The sequence below is a fragment of the Fusarium tjaetaba genome (genome assembly GCF_013396195.1).
Source record: "Fusarium tjaetaba strain NRRL 66243 chromosome Unknown NRRL66243_c0000384, whole genome shotgun sequence".
NCBI classification, from domain to species: Eukaryota; Fungi; Ascomycota; class Sordariomycetes; order Hypocreales; family Nectriaceae; genus Fusarium; species Fusarium tjaetaba.
In genome coordinates, this window is record NW_023501580.1 from 1 (window position 1) to 16,231 (window position 16,231).

General features: G+C 48.1%; 5 protein-coding genes across 5 annotated transcripts; 3 read left to right on the plus strand and 2 right to left on the minus strand.

Moving 5' to 3' along the window:
• Positions 1 to 215: 215 nt before the first annotated feature.
• On the minus strand, positions 216 to 542 carry FTJAE_13057 (uncharacterized protein; the record flags this gene model as incomplete). Its single annotated transcript, XM_037346160.1, has 1 exon — positions 216 to 542. The coding sequence occupies one exon, from the start codon at positions 540 to 542 to the stop codon at positions 216 to 218; it is 327 nt and encodes a 108-aa protein (XP_037199856.1).
• An 846-nt stretch (positions 543 to 1,388) lies between these two features.
• FTJAE_13058 (uncharacterized protein) lies at positions 1,389 to 3,124 on the plus strand (the record flags this gene model as incomplete). The annotated part of the gene is made up of 4 exons (XM_037346161.1): positions 1,389 to 1,775; positions 2,355 to 2,447; positions 2,655 to 2,813; positions 2,873 to 3,124. 4 exons carry the CDS (start codon positions 1,389 to 1,391, stop codon positions 3,122 to 3,124), a joined length of 891 nt encoding a protein of 296 aa, XP_037199857.1.
• A 1,516-nt stretch (positions 3,125 to 4,640) lies between these two features.
• On the plus strand, positions 4,641 to 6,185 carry FTJAE_13059 (major facilitator superfamily transporter; the record flags this gene model as incomplete). The annotated part of the gene is made up of 4 exons (XM_037346162.1): positions 4,641 to 4,873; positions 4,927 to 5,144; positions 5,191 to 5,418; positions 5,467 to 6,185. 4 exons carry the CDS (start codon positions 4,641 to 4,643, stop codon positions 6,183 to 6,185), a joined length of 1,398 nt encoding a protein of 465 aa, XP_037199858.1.
• Positions 6,186 to 8,689: 2,504 nt separating this feature from the next.
• Positions 8,690 to 10,519, plus strand: FTJAE_13060 (family inorganic phosphate transporter; the record flags this gene model as incomplete). Its single annotated transcript, XM_037346164.1, has 3 exons — positions 8,690 to 9,154; positions 9,208 to 10,273; positions 10,326 to 10,519. The coding sequence occupies 3 exons, from the start codon at positions 8,690 to 8,692 to the stop codon at positions 10,517 to 10,519; spliced, it is 1,725 nt and encodes a 574-aa protein (XP_037199859.1).
• Positions 10,520 to 11,044: 525 nt separating this feature from the next.
• Positions 11,045 to 14,766, minus strand: FTJAE_13061 (uncharacterized protein; the record flags this gene model as incomplete). The annotated part of the gene is made up of 3 exons (XM_037346165.1): positions 11,045 to 13,709; positions 13,761 to 14,084; positions 14,135 to 14,766. 3 exons carry the CDS (start codon positions 14,764 to 14,766, stop codon positions 11,045 to 11,047), a joined length of 3,621 nt encoding a protein of 1,206 aa, XP_037199860.1.
• Positions 14,767 to 16,231: the final 1,465 nt, after the last annotated feature.

Below are 16,231 nucleotides of genomic sequence, written 5' to 3' on the forward strand. Positions count from 1 at the left end.
GGGTTGGGTTAGAGATAGATTCACTTGTGCTATTGACACAGCGCGTACTAAAAGAAAGACTTTATTTTTGGTTCTATTTACTAACTCAGTGGTTCTTTTGCCTGTGTCTTTTGATGAAGCAGCCATCATTTCTAGAGTTTCCTACTCCTCACTTCTCTCAAACGTCGATGGATCAGCCATCCGTCTTGGGTCGGATTACTAGCTCACCTGTCAGACTATGTCGAGTCAGCATTAATGCTATCTTTATTATTTCGAGCCTTGGATCGAGTCGAGTAACTGTGCTTATGGGAATCCGCACGAGCACGAACACGAGAACGAGCATGAGCCTGACAGGATTCACAGTAGAAAGAGGTCTTGACTGACTTGTTGCAAGCAGAGGTTTGGCACTGTTGCTTGATCTTATGGGTGCCGCGGGACATGGCGATGAGAGTGAAGCAAGCCTCGATAGTTGCAGCGTCGGCGGACATGTTGATGAGGTCTTCTTGCTTGATGGTTTTCGCTTTAGCGATGGGTTTGGTCTTGTTTTCCTGGGTGGAAGGCATGATGTCAGTTGGTTAGTTAGATTACCTTGCTTTGGGATCTGTATATTGAAGCGCCAGATTCTTGGGATGGTTGAAAGTGTTAGGAGGGAAAGATCTTCAATTTGTAGCATTCTGAGATGATGCTGGCTGAACATGTAAGTGAATAAGTGTGCCGGATGACAACTATGTTCGATGTTCTGCCAATGTAGTATTGATGCTCACGGTTTAAGGCATTGTGACGCTGAGTGAACAATACGACTTTTTCACGTCTGCCGCAATTTTGTATTTAAAATATTGCTGTTGTTCATATGTCTAATACCCGAACATCCCATTGTTGGCCCTTCATGAATCCGTTAATGTTCATCCCTGGACAATGTTACTTACTCATCTATCCCAGAATCTGCAACGCTTTTGGCCATGAGCAAGCAGGGCGGATATTATCAAACCCAAGCCCGAAGATAGGTATATATACAAATGTGTATGAGAGTTTCATGTTAAGCCGTACTGTTATTATAGTAACAAGAACCTATTGATTCATTTCTCATGTTGCTATTCCCATGTGTGCGACCTCAGTAAAAGATATTCTAAACTTATCCTAAAGATACCCTAAATTGAGACTAAATTACCTAAGTCTTTTCATTATACAGTCAAGGTCCTTACTTTTCTTCCCCTCCTAGCCTGTCCTTCATTTTACTCTGTTCATCACCTCACTCAACACACAGCACCATCTGCATCCTGTCAATATGCGACGCTTTACCATCAGTGTGTCGCACTGCAGGCGCGAAGACGATAATTGTTTCCCCCCCGCTTAATGATTCTTTCTCAAGACTATCGTACTCCAATATTTGCAGGAGGATGCCGCCCACCATGTCATCGCAAGCGGCTGTCAAAGCAGAGGATTTTGACTTCCCATCAGACGAGCCCACTGTTGTTGGGCCTAACGAATCAGATATTGCTACGACTCAGCATGGTGAGCAAATGAATGCCGAGGCCCCTGGTCGAAGGCGGTTTGGTAACTATCACCTGTGGAGCACGTCTGATGGTCCGAAGAACGCATCTTACAACATCGAAGATCCCAGAAAGACGTATGCCCGCGCCCTATCGAAAGCGAAATCACGCCACACGGCAAGGCCGACCAATATCTTGAAGTCTGACTGGTCATTGGCGAAGAAGCTGGCAAATACAAGCCGACTGGGTTATCGCGAAATAAAGAACGACAAGCAGAACAAGCAGCCAGGGGAGTTTTGGACCGCAGTCAGAACGTAATGCGAGTCTTCATTCGCATCAGCGAGTACATCCGGCCACAGACAAAGTTGTCCCGTTGGCTGTAGACTCAGAGATGGACACTTGCATGCTGTCAAGATAACCAAGAATTCGATCTTCTATTACCATGATCCAGTGTGGTCATGACATCTCGAAGATGAAGACAAAGACGCGAGACAGCATCGCGAACAAGGCATGCAGGTTCTATGCCGCGACAATCCGGGATATGCCTCCAAGGTCATTGCCATGGAGCCAAGGAGAGCGAAAAGAAAAAAACAGCAGACCTTAGTAAAGGTACCCTAAGCTTATCCTAAATCTATCCTAAACTTATACTAACTTTATACTAAGTTACCTAAATCTTTTTATTATTTAGGATCATGGTGCCAAGTTCTCTTTCTTCCCCCAACGCGGATAGGCACAATCTCCCTCGTCAATACGCATGCCGGCGATATCTTGACGATAACATCAATCAATTATCGCCTCTGGAAAGGAACCGACGACGTCAGGTATCTGGACTCCATGTTGGACTCATTTACCCAGTTCAATGCAAACAGACTTTACTCCCCTCAGCACAACGATGAAGGCGACGCTGCCTTCTTTCACGACAAGATGACAGAACCACTCTCAGACGAAACCATGTCGAGCCTGGTTACCGAGCTCAAGGTGAGTGCTCCTCCTTATTCAGTAATTATACATATGTGACTAAATCTGTACACAGAACGCCAGCCAGCCCTACGTACACAGACCTGAGCAAGGAGGTCGTGCAAGCTGTTCGTCGAGTTCTTTGTACTGAGGAAAACAGACGATTCGCCAATGCTAGCAAGCCTCCCACGATCGTCTTTTCCTCTTCCTCGAAACTGCCAGTTGTAGATCAAACTAATGGCGATGATCAACACCAAGGCCCGAGCTATCTTCACGTCAACGCAGGTGCATGCCAACCACATGACTTGCACCCCAGAAACTGCTTCAACTGTGCATTGTGCCTTGTCCGATGTCGACATTCCGGGGAGTGAAGATAGGAGGAACCAAGTACAAACAAGGAGCTACCGGACTGGTTAGCGGTATGCGAGCATCTACGAACGATCCAGTCTTCATCACGTGCTCACGCCGATGAGATGACCGAGAAACATGGGCTCGTTCTATCGAAATCCATCGACGATGTAATAGCACAATTCAACAATGTGATCGATGTCAGCGCTCTCCGCGCCGGTTTGGAACAGCTGGCTTCAATCCACGCATGTTTACTCGCCAGTAACAAGGCATCCCTTTCCCGGCAACTGGACTCCGCTATATTCGGCATGAAGAAGGGGATTCTCTGGCTGGAGCAGATGGCTGAATAGGTTTCACATAGGGTTAAACGGGAATACATATGTTATGAGAATAAAGGTCCAATGGATGAATGCCATCAGCTTTCATCTTGATTGTATGTGACCAGCTATTCCACGAGTGATAACATTCAAGGAATGGAATATCCCACCTGACTAGAGTCCATGGAAATGCGCACAATTCCCTTGCTCTGTCCGGATCCCTTGCATGCAGGATATAGTCACGTGAGGATCAAGGACATCACATAACATCACGATACACGAGAGGTTATGAATACATGATGTGCTGTCAAGGTTTTGTGATGCTGAGTGAATAATCTCCAAGATAATTCTCGTATGAGTGACAAGTCTAGAACACTTGTCGAACATGGTCAGGGGAGTGAATAAACTTTAACTCGCAGCCTTCTGATACAACCTCACTCCAATCAACGATTCACCACCCTCAAGGAGCAGGAAAACATCAGACCTTGACATAAGGTGTCAAAATAAACTGAGCAAAGATATCCTGAACTTATACTAAATTAACCCAAGTCTTTTTGTCATTTGTGATCAAGACCTCGAGATTTTGTTCCTCCCCTAGACCATGTCAAACCCTCAGGTCCCCTTGTCTCACCTCACCTCCCATCCTGAGACACAGCACTTTAACAAACTTCCTCACAACCAACAGAGTAATGCGATTGGCCATCTCAAGTAGATTACCATTCGGCATGTGGGTTAGCCCAAACCGAGAAGTCTATTTACAAGGAAAATAAGTCCGATGATAGACATGAAAATAGCCTGAATCAGAAGGTCTTTATGCACGTAAGTTGCGTGCGTATCACGAGCGGAGGTTTTAGCTCTTTGTGTTTCATTACACGTCGTTCTGCCCCGCGTTCTCTTTCTTGGGGATTGGGACTGAGGAAATCAAGGAGGAGATTGTAATTTAACTAAAAAGAGAACTTGTCGGGGACTTGCCGAGGGAGAGTGCCGTTGGGAATTGACGCTATTGCCAGCCACGTTCGGCAGATGAATCCTTGTGAATTGGAGTAATTGCTTGATATGCATAAACAACATCACTCAAGCAATGCTTACTACGTGCCTCTACTCATCAAAGCTCAAGAGATCAAAGCTTATCTCAGTAACATCTTCTAGAAGTATCACTCAATCACTCAATGCATCGTCAACCCTCCCACTCGGTCCATCATTGCAATCACCATGGGATGGCTCAAAAACCTGAATCATGTCCCCGACCAAAAACAACCATAAACCATGCTTATCACTCCATCTACTAAACCCCTTCCAGACTCCTACTCCCCTTCCCCCGCAAATCCCCAGATTCTTCTCCAACAAAGATACTGAAGCTACTGGAGTCTTTTCCTCATGAGGTTACAGCGCAGGAGAACCGTGATGCCACACTTTCTATGACGGTCAGTGTGTTACGCCCGCCCCCTTGCTCGAGGCGATAAAATGAAAACTGTAAATAAGCTTGCTCGGTCACCTTTTCGCCTTTCTCGAAATCGTAATCTTCTCTTTTTCTCGTAATATTCTCAAAATGGGCGCCAAAAAGTTCTTCAAGGAGAGATCACTCAAGGTCTCGGATAAGAAAGTCACCAAAGCAGCGGAACTCACCCTGCGAGAATCCATCTGGCCTATCGCGCTGGTCACTGTTCTCTTCTTCCTCTGGGGTTTTAGTTATGGACTCCTTGATACGCTGAACAAGCACTTTCAAAAGGTGCTGCATATCGATCGTGCGCGATCGGCAGGTCTTCAGGCTGCGTACTTTGGGTATGTATACCAACATCGACGGGGTGTTGTAGTAGAGCTGATGATCGTTTCAGTGCTTATCCTCTTGCGTCGCTGGGACACGCTGCGTGGATCCTTCGTCATTATTCGTACAAGGCTGTGTTCATCTGGGGTCTTTGCTTGTATGCTGTTGGCGCGCTGATTGCTATTCCGTGTATCAAGGCAAAGTCATTTGCTGGGTTTTGCATGTCCATCTTCATTATCGGAAACGGACTTGGTTCTCTTGAGACTGCTGCTAACCCATTCATCACTGGTATGTTGACTCGTTCTCAGTTGATGTTCACCTCTAACGTCTTTAGTTTGCGGTCCTCCTCGATATTCGGAAATTCGCATCAACATCTCCCAAGCCTTCAACGGTATCGGCACTGTCATTGCTCCCGTTCTCGGCTCATATGTCTTCTTCAACAATCTCGATGATAACGCAGCGCTCGCCAACGTGCAATGGGTTTACCTCTCCATCGCCGTCTTCGTCTTGATTCTGGCGTGTCTCTTCTACGTCTCCAAGATTCCTGAAATCACCGACGCCGGTACGTTGAACCCACAGGAACGACACCACTATCACTAACAATTTTCAGATATGGCCTTGCAAGCTCAAGAGACACACTCGGAAGCCGATGACAAGCCCTTCTATAAGCAGTATAAGCTCTTCCATGCTTCGTTCGCTCAATTCTGTTATACTGGCGCGCAAGTTGCTATCGCGAGTTTCTTCATCAATTACGCGACTGAGATGCGTAAAGGAACGTCAGACTCAATGGGAGCTAAGCTCTTCGCTGGCGCACAAGCAGCCTTTACCGTGGGCCGTTTCTTCGGAACGTTTCTCATGAAGTTCTGCAAACCGCGAAAGGTCTTCTTCGTGTTCTTGACAATGTGCATTGTCTTTATCGGACCGCCTATCGTCCACCACGGAACAGCTGGTGTATCATTCCTCTATATTGTTCTCTTTTTCGAGTCTATCTGCTTCCCTACCATTGTTGCTTTGGGTATGAGAGGCCTTGGTCGCCATACCAAGCGAGGAAGTGGTTTCATCATTGCCGGTGTTATTGGCGGTGCCTGTGTGCCTCCCCTGACAGGAGCTGTTGCAGATATGCATGACGTTGGTATCTCGATGGTTGTACCCATGATGTTCTTCGTTGCCGCATGGTCATACCCCACTGCTGTCAACTTTGTGCCCTCGTACAAGAAGGTCGTTGATGTTTTCTACGAGGCGGACATTGGCCTTGGAGAGCGAACCCTTGATGAGGAGAAGATTCAGGGCACACAGCACGAGGAGAAGGAAATGACTGCACGCGCTTAATGCATGTAATCTCTTTCAAAGTAGTGTAGTTAGTAGTCAGAATACCACGTTTTCAAAAAAGAAACAGTCACAAATGACGTAGAAACGGCAAAAGAATGCGTAATCTGGGAATCGAACCCAGGGCTCCCCGACGCTGCTCGAATGGCAACGGAGAATTTTACCACTAAACCAATTACGCTTGTGGTTTGTTGAAGAGTCGTGCGGTAATAGAGGTTATGTCTCGCGATGCCGGGTCTTGGTGGAGGTGCTGAAATTTCTTTGTGGGGCATCTGTGGGGTAACGACGTTGTGCTAGCGGAGCCAATCAGAGACAGACTGGCAACTCCAAAAACGGCAAGCTGTCACGTGGCCCATCCAAGCTCAATTGCTCACGTGTATCCGTACTCCGTGCCTAACTCTAGAGATCTTGCATGAATACTAAATATCTAGAAGAGAGTCTGACTGTCGGAGCCTGATACTTAATGGCTCAACTTCTGACTCAGATCCTCTCAGATCCAATACTTCAAGTCGAGAGTACCTGCAACTACAACCCCTGTAGTGACATACTCGCATCGTGCCGGTGAAACAGAACACGCAGTGACATATCAGCTACAAGAAACACAGACAGTCAAGCATTGAGTTACCGTTTCAAAAACTATAAGATCGTCGACAAAAGGTCGAAGCTTTACCGCGTATTGTACTGATCGTTTCACATTTATTTTTATCATCAACTCAGAATCCCGAGATCCTACCCTGTATCTCAACCGGGACGTTAACTGCCGATACCTTAATTCTAAGCTTATTATTTCCCGGTTTCATATCATGAGAAACATTCAGTATTTTACCAAATCGTTATTCAACACTCACTTAACCGTTAGAGATGAGCTATGTATAGCGTTGTGCTCTGTTTGTGAAGCAGCCATTGCTCCACGTTGACTCGCCTCAACTCCGTGAAGATCACGAGTGGGTCAAAGGCAACCTCTCTCTGAGCACTGATTTACATGTGCCGTGGCAAGGAAGAGCCTGGAATCAATAACATAGCCATCATCGACGATGGAAATCCCAGTTCCCGGCTTTACGCCAAGAGCGCCGTCTTATTGCCTCGTTGACACATGAGAACAAGTCCCCATAGCAATTGTCCCAAAAACCAACCTCACAGACCATATCCACGCGTGGGATATACTCTTTTCGGATACCGATAAAACCATCCGAGAATATCCTCTCTTTGCCTCTCTCTCCACCATGAAAACATGATGCAGCCCCAGTAGCCAATCTTGCATTGACGTCTCACACGTGTAGAGATCCTTTTCTCTCATTCGTCGTATTGAAAGCTTGGTTCGGACAATACCCGCAGATCTAGCACAAAAGGAAACAAGCTCCTTGGCTTTATCCACGATAAAGTTGAGGGTCCGTCTATCATGATCCCTGCCTGCAGCATTTCTCGTTTAGTGCACCGACGAGTTTTGAACGCATGGTGCCTGTTCGATTGGTCGCTTTTTTGTTGTGTGTTTCGAGGTTTGGAGGTTTTGGCTCGAAAGAGTATCGAGTCGCGTGTCTGTGCTGAAGCACACGAGGGGTTACTTGAAGCTAAGATTCGTTGAGTATTGATGGTTGAGAAAGGAAGAGGCATTGAACTCTTTCAATGGAGTTGTGAAGAGCTTGTCTACTGAAGAACAACTTAACAACTGAGTTCTAGCAATTGAGTTCATAAAACTTCCAAGTTCACTCAACCTTTGCCATCTCTACCGATCATCACAAGCTCCCCCAGCTCGTTTCCCCTCCAGGATTCGTCAAGCCATGCCTCGCCTACAGCTTGGCATACATCCCCCCTAGCATTAGCCATCTGCATCACCATCTCAGACGTCGGTGACGCATTAGGAATCAAGTCGCATGCTCACTCCTCTCCCACCTCAAACCCATCGTATTCCCCTCTCTCAGCTCAAGTGTCGCGTGCTCTATTTCCCAAAACCATCACCTCTTCCTGTCCCGCGATCGCCAGTTACAGCCTGAGACGTTTTAGCACTGGAAACAAGGTTAGTCACAAGCTTAAGGTAAGCTTAACTAGCTCTTCAAGTGGAGAGGGGTCTCCAGTTTCTTCAACGCCTCTCGGATGTGTTGCTACCGTTTGACAGAGAAAGCTAATTGCTTGCTGTAGAGCTGGTTCGTGCATGTTCCAGCCCTGTTCTGTGTTACGCAGTCACACTCGCACTTCTGTTGATCTGACTCTTGGCGTATAAGAATTTCTGTGGCAAGCCCGGGATCTTTGATGTTAATCCTAGCTCCAGGTCCTTTTCTTCGGTGGAATCGTCTTGGCGATGTCTTGTCTTGGCTCTTTTTCTTTCTTGGGGGGCGTGTGAGTATCTCCATAGCCCACGTAGAGCGATTCTTTCTCTTCTTCTCCACCAGCTGTGAAAAACTTATATATACTATGGAAATGTCTCGTAGAAAGCTGAGGTCTCCAGATCCCTCACAAATCCTCCCTTTTCCTTCTGAACCTCTTCTCTCTATTCGTACTGCACCGCTGAAATGGCAGTCTTCGCTCAGTACGACTACCTCTTCGCGGTAGGCACTATCTTTGCCTTCCTCGATGCCTGGAACATCGGTGCCAACGATGTCGCCAACTCGTGGGCTTCATCGGTGTCTTCCCGATCTATCAGCTACTTCCAGGCTATGATAGGTGCTAGTATCATGGAGTTCACTGGTGCTCTTGGTGTTGGTGGCCGTGTGGCTGATACCATCCGAACAAAGATTGTTGATGTCGAGGCCTTTGACGATAGCCCTGCTCTTCTTATGCTGGGTATGGTCTGCGCTGTTGTTGCTTCTGCTAGTTATCTCACCTTTGCTACCCGTTTTGGTTTCCCTGTGTCTACTACCCATTCTATCCTTGGTGGTGTTTTGGGTATGGGTGTTGGTGCCCTTGGTGGCTCTGGTATTACCTGGGTTGGCTACAAGGAGGACGGCTCTCTTGATATTCAGCAAGGTGTTGTTCAGGTTAGTACTCAACCGCCATCTCACACTCACATTCGCTGACTCACATCTTACAGGTCTTCCTCGCTTGGATCATCGCACCTATGCTTTCCGGTATCTTTGGTGCCGCCATCTTCCTCTTCACAAAATACTGCGTCCTCCTCCGCAAGAGCCCCGCTATCAAGGGTCTTATCCTCGTCCCCTTCTACTTCTGGGCCACTGCCTCACTCATCGTCATGCTTCTCATCTGGAAGGGTGGCTCTTATGAGGTCAACCTTACTGAGGAGCAAATCCCCGGTGTGATCGTCGCCGCTGGTGCTGCCTGGGGCCTTCTCATGGCTATCTTCCTTGTACCCTGGTTGTACCGTATTGTCATCAAGGAGGATTGGCAGCTCAAGGCTTACCACATCTTCCTTGGCCCTCTCCTCCTCAAGCGTGGTCCTGTCCCTCCCACCCCCGACAACTTCCAGGGCGTTGTCCGCAACTTCTACGAGGGCCATCTTACCCGCGAGGAGCTTGAGGAGCGCCGCACTCAACGCGCTGCTGCCCTTGGCGAGGATCTCGAGGCCGCTGGAAACGACAAGAAGGTTGTCACCGAGCAAGCTTCCGAGGAACCCGCTGCCAATCCTCACCAGCACAAGTCCATGGTTGGACCCAAGCCTGATGCCCCTTGGTACACTGGTGCTTTCATGTGGTGGGCTTTCAAGTTTGCCATTCTCCACGGTGTCGATAAGGATATTGTCAGCTCCCAGAGCGAAAAGTCTGTTGTTGCCGGCGACGTTGAAGAGATCCACGCTCGTGCTGAACATTTCGACAACCGCACCGAATTCCTATACACTTTCCTCCAAGTCATGACTGCTGCCTCTGCCTCTTTTGTCCATGGCGCCAACGACGTTGCCAACGCTGTTGGTCCTTATGCCTCCATCTACCAGATCTGGCAGTCTGGCACAGTCCCTGGAAGCAAGGCTCAAGTTCCCATTTGGATCCTCGCTTTTGGCGGTGCTGGTATTGTTATTGGTCTCTGGACATATGGTTACAACATCATGCGGAACTTGGGTAACCGTGTGACTCTCATGTCTCCTGCTCGTGGCTTCTCCATGGAACTCGGCTCTGTTATCACTGTCATCCTGGCCACTCGTCTTAGTAAGTTGTCCCCTAAACACTCTTCAGCAACATCCACTAACCATTCTTGCAGAGCTGCCTGTGTCTACTACTCAATGTATCACTGGCGCCATTGTCGGAGTTGGTCTCTGCAACGGAGATTGGCGTTCTATCAACTGGCGCATGGTTGGATGGATCTATCTTGGATGGTTCATCACTGTTCCTACAGCTGGTCTGATTTCAGGTTGCTTGATGGCTTTCATCACATACGCTCCTAACTGGAACTAGAGAATAGATTGCGATGGAACTGTTATGATTTCATGTTGAATGGCGTTTGGGAATACGATAAAAAATATACCAATTTACGATTTCAAATTGTAGTTTGCTTGCACATGTGACTTCTAGAGAAGGTAAAACTTGGGACCTGTCTTCGTTTTAATAAAAAGACTCAAGGTAAACTGAGCCAAGTTCAGTACAGTTTCAATGGGTTTTTACACCAACATTCCTTTAGCACTTTGATTCAAGGTTATAGGTTTTCTTGCTCCTGGCTCTTTGAAGTATCATCACATCTTGACTGTGCAGCTCATGTAAGAGAAAGAGACAGGTTACTTTTATTAAAGGAATGGCTATCTTAAATGATGAAACAATGTACCTAATCCCTCCTCAACCCGTCAACTAGACACAGCACCAAGTACTGCATCCTTATTATGTGCCCAGGTCGAGTGGTTCTCCTGTGTCCAGTGACACTGGCCTGGAGATTGTTGTACTCAATCTCGCGCCTTGATGATGGCCTTGCCCTCGTTTGGGAGCGCATCAGTTGTAGAGTCGGGCGAATCGCACGGAGCGCTTGAGGGGCTTGTGCTTCTTCTCATCTGCCTCGACGTACTTAGCGGCCCATTTCTCAACAGTCTTCTCAACAGCCTTCTCGACCGTGGTGTCGTCATAGGGATCGGAGCGCTTATCGTGCTTACCATGCTTGGTGTATTCGGTAGTCTCGGAGGTCTCCTCCTCCAATCCGAAGATGAGAATCAGGGCCTTGCGGATTTCCTTGTCGATGATCTCATCGAGAAGCTTCAGAACCTTCTTGATGGCGTGTTCGATATCCTCATCTGAAGGGTCATCGCCCAGAGCCTCGAGGGTCTTGGCGAAGATCTTGTCGGCAGCCTTGATGATATCGGCGATAGCAGGAGCAAGGTACTCAATAATGGTTTCCTCCTCAGGCTCTTCAACACCCTCAATCTTGACGATGTGGGCGATGGTCTTCTTGACGTTCTTTGCGATGATGCTCTTGATGACTTCCTCAACCTTTCTGACGTACTTGAGGATAGTTCCAGAGCTAGGGTCGTCGCCGGCCTTCTTGATAGCGATTCGGATGGCCTCCTCGATTTCTTCCAAGATCTTGTCCTCGGCGTTCTCAATGTACTTCTCGACCTTGGCAGTGTTGGCTTCTACATCAGTAGCTTCGTGGGACTCAAGAGAGCGCTTGTGGGCGCCCTTCTTAGGCCAGTGGCCGGCTTCAATGAAGAAAAGCTTCTCCTTGAACTTGCGCTCATGAGTGATGCGGGCATCCCAAAGCTTCTCCAAAGCCTCGTGCTTGGCCTTTTCCTTCTCACTCTCCAAGCTTGCCTTCTTGGCGGAGTGGTGGGAGGACTTTTCGAACTCGGTGACAGGCTCGTGCTCATGCTCCTTATGCTCATGATGACCGTAGTGAGGCTTCTCTTCAGGCTTATCCTCGTGTTCCTCATGCTCCTCATGCTCATCGTGATGGTACTTCTTGGGCTCGTGCTCGTGCTCGTGCTCGTGCTCATGCTCATGCTCCTTTGGGTGCTTGTAGTGGTGCTCCTTGTGCTTCTCCTTAGGCTCATGCTCCTTGTAATCGTGGTGCTTAGGTTCATGCTCCTCGTGCTCCTCGTGATCAGGGTGGTGTTTCTCCTCAGGTTCCTCATGCTTGTACTCCTTGTGCTTGTAGTGGCCAGAGTCGTGCTTCTCCTCAGGCTTCTCAGGCTCGTAGTGCTTGTGCGACTTCTTGGCGAAGTAAATATGGTAGAACTTGTTGAGAGCCTCTTGGAAGTGTCCCTTCAGAACCTCTTTGACCTCCTCTTCGGACTTGTAACCATCATGCTCGGAAACAGACCTCTTATCATGCTCATGCTCATGCTCGTACTTAGGTCCTGACTTGTACTTGTGTTCGTGCTCCTTCTCGTGCTTGTACTTATCCTCTTCGGAGTGATACTTGTGCTCAGGCTCGCCCTTGTGCTTGTACTTGTACTCGTCCTTCTTGTTGGCCTCTTCCAAAAGCTGCTTGTGCTTCTCGGCCTCGAGCTCACTCTTGGATGCCTTTTCCTTCTTGGAAGCATCAATATGAGTGCGAGAATGATCGGACTTCTCCTTGTAGTAGACAGTAATGGGTTCCTTGTGCTCAGATCGCTTGTAGTGGCCATAATCGTACTCATGGCTGTAGTGATGCTTATGAGGATCGTGGTGGTGATGACCGTGGTGGCCGCCGTGGTGACCATCGTGGTGACCATAATGGTGGCCGCCATTGTGATGCTTGTGAGGATCGTGGTGATCATAACCATGGTGGTTACCGTCATGGTGCTTATCATCGTTGTAGTCGTAGTAAACGTGATGCTCCTTATAGTGGACATGGTCGTCAAAGTGCTTATGGCGGTGCTTGTGAACATGGTCATGAGCGTGGCTGTGGTTGTGGCCATGATGATGTCCGTGATGGTGCTTATGTCCGTGGTCATGGTGCTTCTCATCATCATCCTTGAGCAAACCACGAGCATGGTGGTAGTTGTATCCATCATGGTGCTCACCGTGGTGGTGGTGCTTGTGACCCTCGTTGTGGCCGTGATGATGGTTGTGGTGCTCAACATGATGATGGTTGTGATGCTCATTGTGATGATGCTTTCCGTGATGGTGCTCATTGTGGTGGTGCTTTCCATCGTGATGCTCGCCATAGAGGTGCTTGTAGGGATCATGGTGGTGGTGGCCATCGTGGTGACCATCGTGGTGACCGTCATGATGACCATGATGACCATCGTGATGACCGGGATCAGCGTGGTGGTAGTGATAACCGAAGTGCTTGAAGTACTCGTCCAAGAAAGCATTGAAGTCACGGTGGCTGTTGGGATCATAGTAGTGATGGAGCTTGTAGTGATCATGACCATCATGATGGCCGTGATGATGTCCGGGATCGTCATGCTTGTGACCATCGTGGTGGCCATGATGGTAATGTCCAGGGTCGTGGTGCTTGTGGTGGTCATGATGATCATATGAACGGGCATGATGCTTATGATGAGGATCCTTGTGATGAGGGTCATGGTGGTGGTTCTTATGGCGGTGATCATGATGATGATGCTCCTTGTGAAGATGACCGTGGAGGTGACCGTGTCTGTGTCCATGACGATGAGCGTGGTTGTGACCATGGTTATGGTGATGCTTGTGGTAATGCTCATGGTGGTGCTCCTTATGCCTGTAGCTGCATTAGTACTGGTGAAATGATGGGGTGAAGCGGGGGCAGTACTTCTCTTCTTCCTCTTCGGCTTCAGCAGCCTCTTCCTCTTCTTCCTCCTTCTTGTATTTCTTCTTCTTCTCCTCTTCCTCAGCCTCGGCCTCGGCTTCCTCTTGTTCCTTCTTCTTCTTGTACTTCTTCTTTTCCTCAGCCTCAGCTTCGGCTTCTTCCTCCTCCTCCTCCTTCTTTTTCTTGTACTTCTTCTTCTCTTCCTCGGCCTCAGCCTCAGCCTCTTCCTTCTTCTTCTTATACTTCTTTTCTTCTTCAGATTCTTCGGCTTCGGCCTCTTCCTCTTCTTCCTTCTCCTCGATCAACTCGATCTTCTTGTGCTTGTACCTGAGTGATGTTAGGTGAGGTGAGACATGCTGATTGATGGGTTGACTTACTCCTTGCACTCAGCGCAGGTGTAGCTGACAACAAAGTACTTCTCATTGATATCGGGAGAGCGGCTGTAGAGCTCGTACTTCTTGTGCCCGTGGGAAATGGTGGCCTTGACCTTGATGTAAAGTCTCCAGCCTCCATTGTCCTCGAGGGGACAGAGGTCGCCGTAAGAGCCGCCATCCGAGAGGGAGAAGAAGGGGACCAAGCACTTGGCCTCTTTGTAGTCGTTCTTGGCCTTGCAGTGATCGCTCTTCTTGTTGTACTTGAAAGAGTCCTCTGTGGGAGGCTGACCACGCTCGATGTAGACGGCTACATCTTCGTACTTGTAGTGGTCGATATGCTTGAAGTTGAAGACGATGCCGTTGTCCTTGAAATCGAAGGAAACCTGAGTCAAGGCCTCGTGTGGGGCACAATGAGATGTGCCGACACAGAGATCCCAGGAGCTGCCGGGTTTGTAGTCGTTCTCAGGAAAGACGAATGTCGCAGGGTCGGGAACCCACTTGTGCTTGCCATTCTTGGAACATCCTTCGAGAGAGCGGTGCTCTTCTGTACCGGATTCGATCTTGAAATGGGCAAGCGACTCGTGGGCTAAAACCCCGAGGGCCCCGTTGAGGGCGTAAAAGAGGGACGTTCTCATCTCGTACTCACAGAGTGCAGAAATGAGAGGGTAACGAATGAGGTGAGAACTTGATCGGTTTGACGAGACTGATCATTAGAGACCCTCCATCTCTTTTGTACTTAGACTCATCTCACTCGCTGAATACTTGGACTCGTCTCACTGCTGAATCTCACATGTGTAGGGAGGAGGTTGGAAGCATGATGACGCCGCCACCATGGATGCATTCAGAGTTATGAGGCTTCGGTGAAATGCATGTCAAGCTTCGGAATGAGGAGATGTTGTGTCGAAAGGCGCTTTGTGGATCGATGATGCCTCAGCAACGTCGCTAATGAGAGTGAGGTTGGGAGAGGGTGGCTTCAACAACAAGCCGTTCTTGATGTTTATCGAAGCTGATGTAATGAAGAAAGACCATTAACTGACCCGGATTGCTTTCACGAGTTCATCCAAAGTACACTGCCCAGCTAGACTCCATGGAATATCCATGGCCGTGAATGAACACCATGATAGTAATTGAGAGACCCGAATCGTTCCGTGAGTGAGATTTCCGCTTCGGTTTAATATTGGGACGATATCCCAGCAGATTCACCTAGAGCTTTGAATCTGATGGCAATGAGCATTGTGTGGCACATACAAAGATGTAGGTGAATATCTCGTACCATTCATCGAGTTTCATACCGTATGTCTTCCGCGTTGCTCAGGAACAGCAACTCGATTTCCTAGGTTCTCACCCCATTCCCAGTTCCCGTCTCTTCGTTTATGCGTGTATGAGTTCTATGGTCCTCAGGATTCGCAAGTTGATCGAGGTTTGCATGTGAATGTAACGTAAAGTGATCCAGAGCACATTTGCGTGATCGATGATGATAGGTCGTAATCAAATGACGAGTTCGGCCCGGCTCCAAAGCTGGCTGCAGGATGCATACCATCTTGCAGAAAAGAAGTCCAATAGTTGTTTGACGATGCTAAAGAACGAAGTTGTTGATGGCATCGAAGGACTTTTGGTGTTGATTCCTGAAGCCCAAATTGAGGAGTACTTTGTTGGGAAGGTTCGATAGGTCGAAATAAGGGCAACATACAGGAACGGAGATAACCTAACAATTACTTGGTGCAGAAACGACTGAAAGATATTACATAAAACGAGGGATCAGACGATGGAATACGAAATTTAAGCGGGATAAGCTTTAAGCTTGAACGAGTGGCTAGGCTTTTGGTCATTGAGTTTGACGGCGAATCGACGATCCATTGTTTTCCCCACGGGGTCTTTGTTAATCCTTGCGGACTCAAAGTAAACAATGAGACAATGGCTACAAAGAACAAGGATTAGGGAAATTCTAGCTATGGTCATGGGCTCCCTTCGTAGGAGGCCTCATCTAAGGGGGAATTAGTAATATTCGAAAGCTCTATTCTAGGCTTCAGATCAACAATAGTGTTCAATAGTTAGGTGAGATAGGTGAGAGTGTGCGATCACTGCTTGTATTAATGTTCG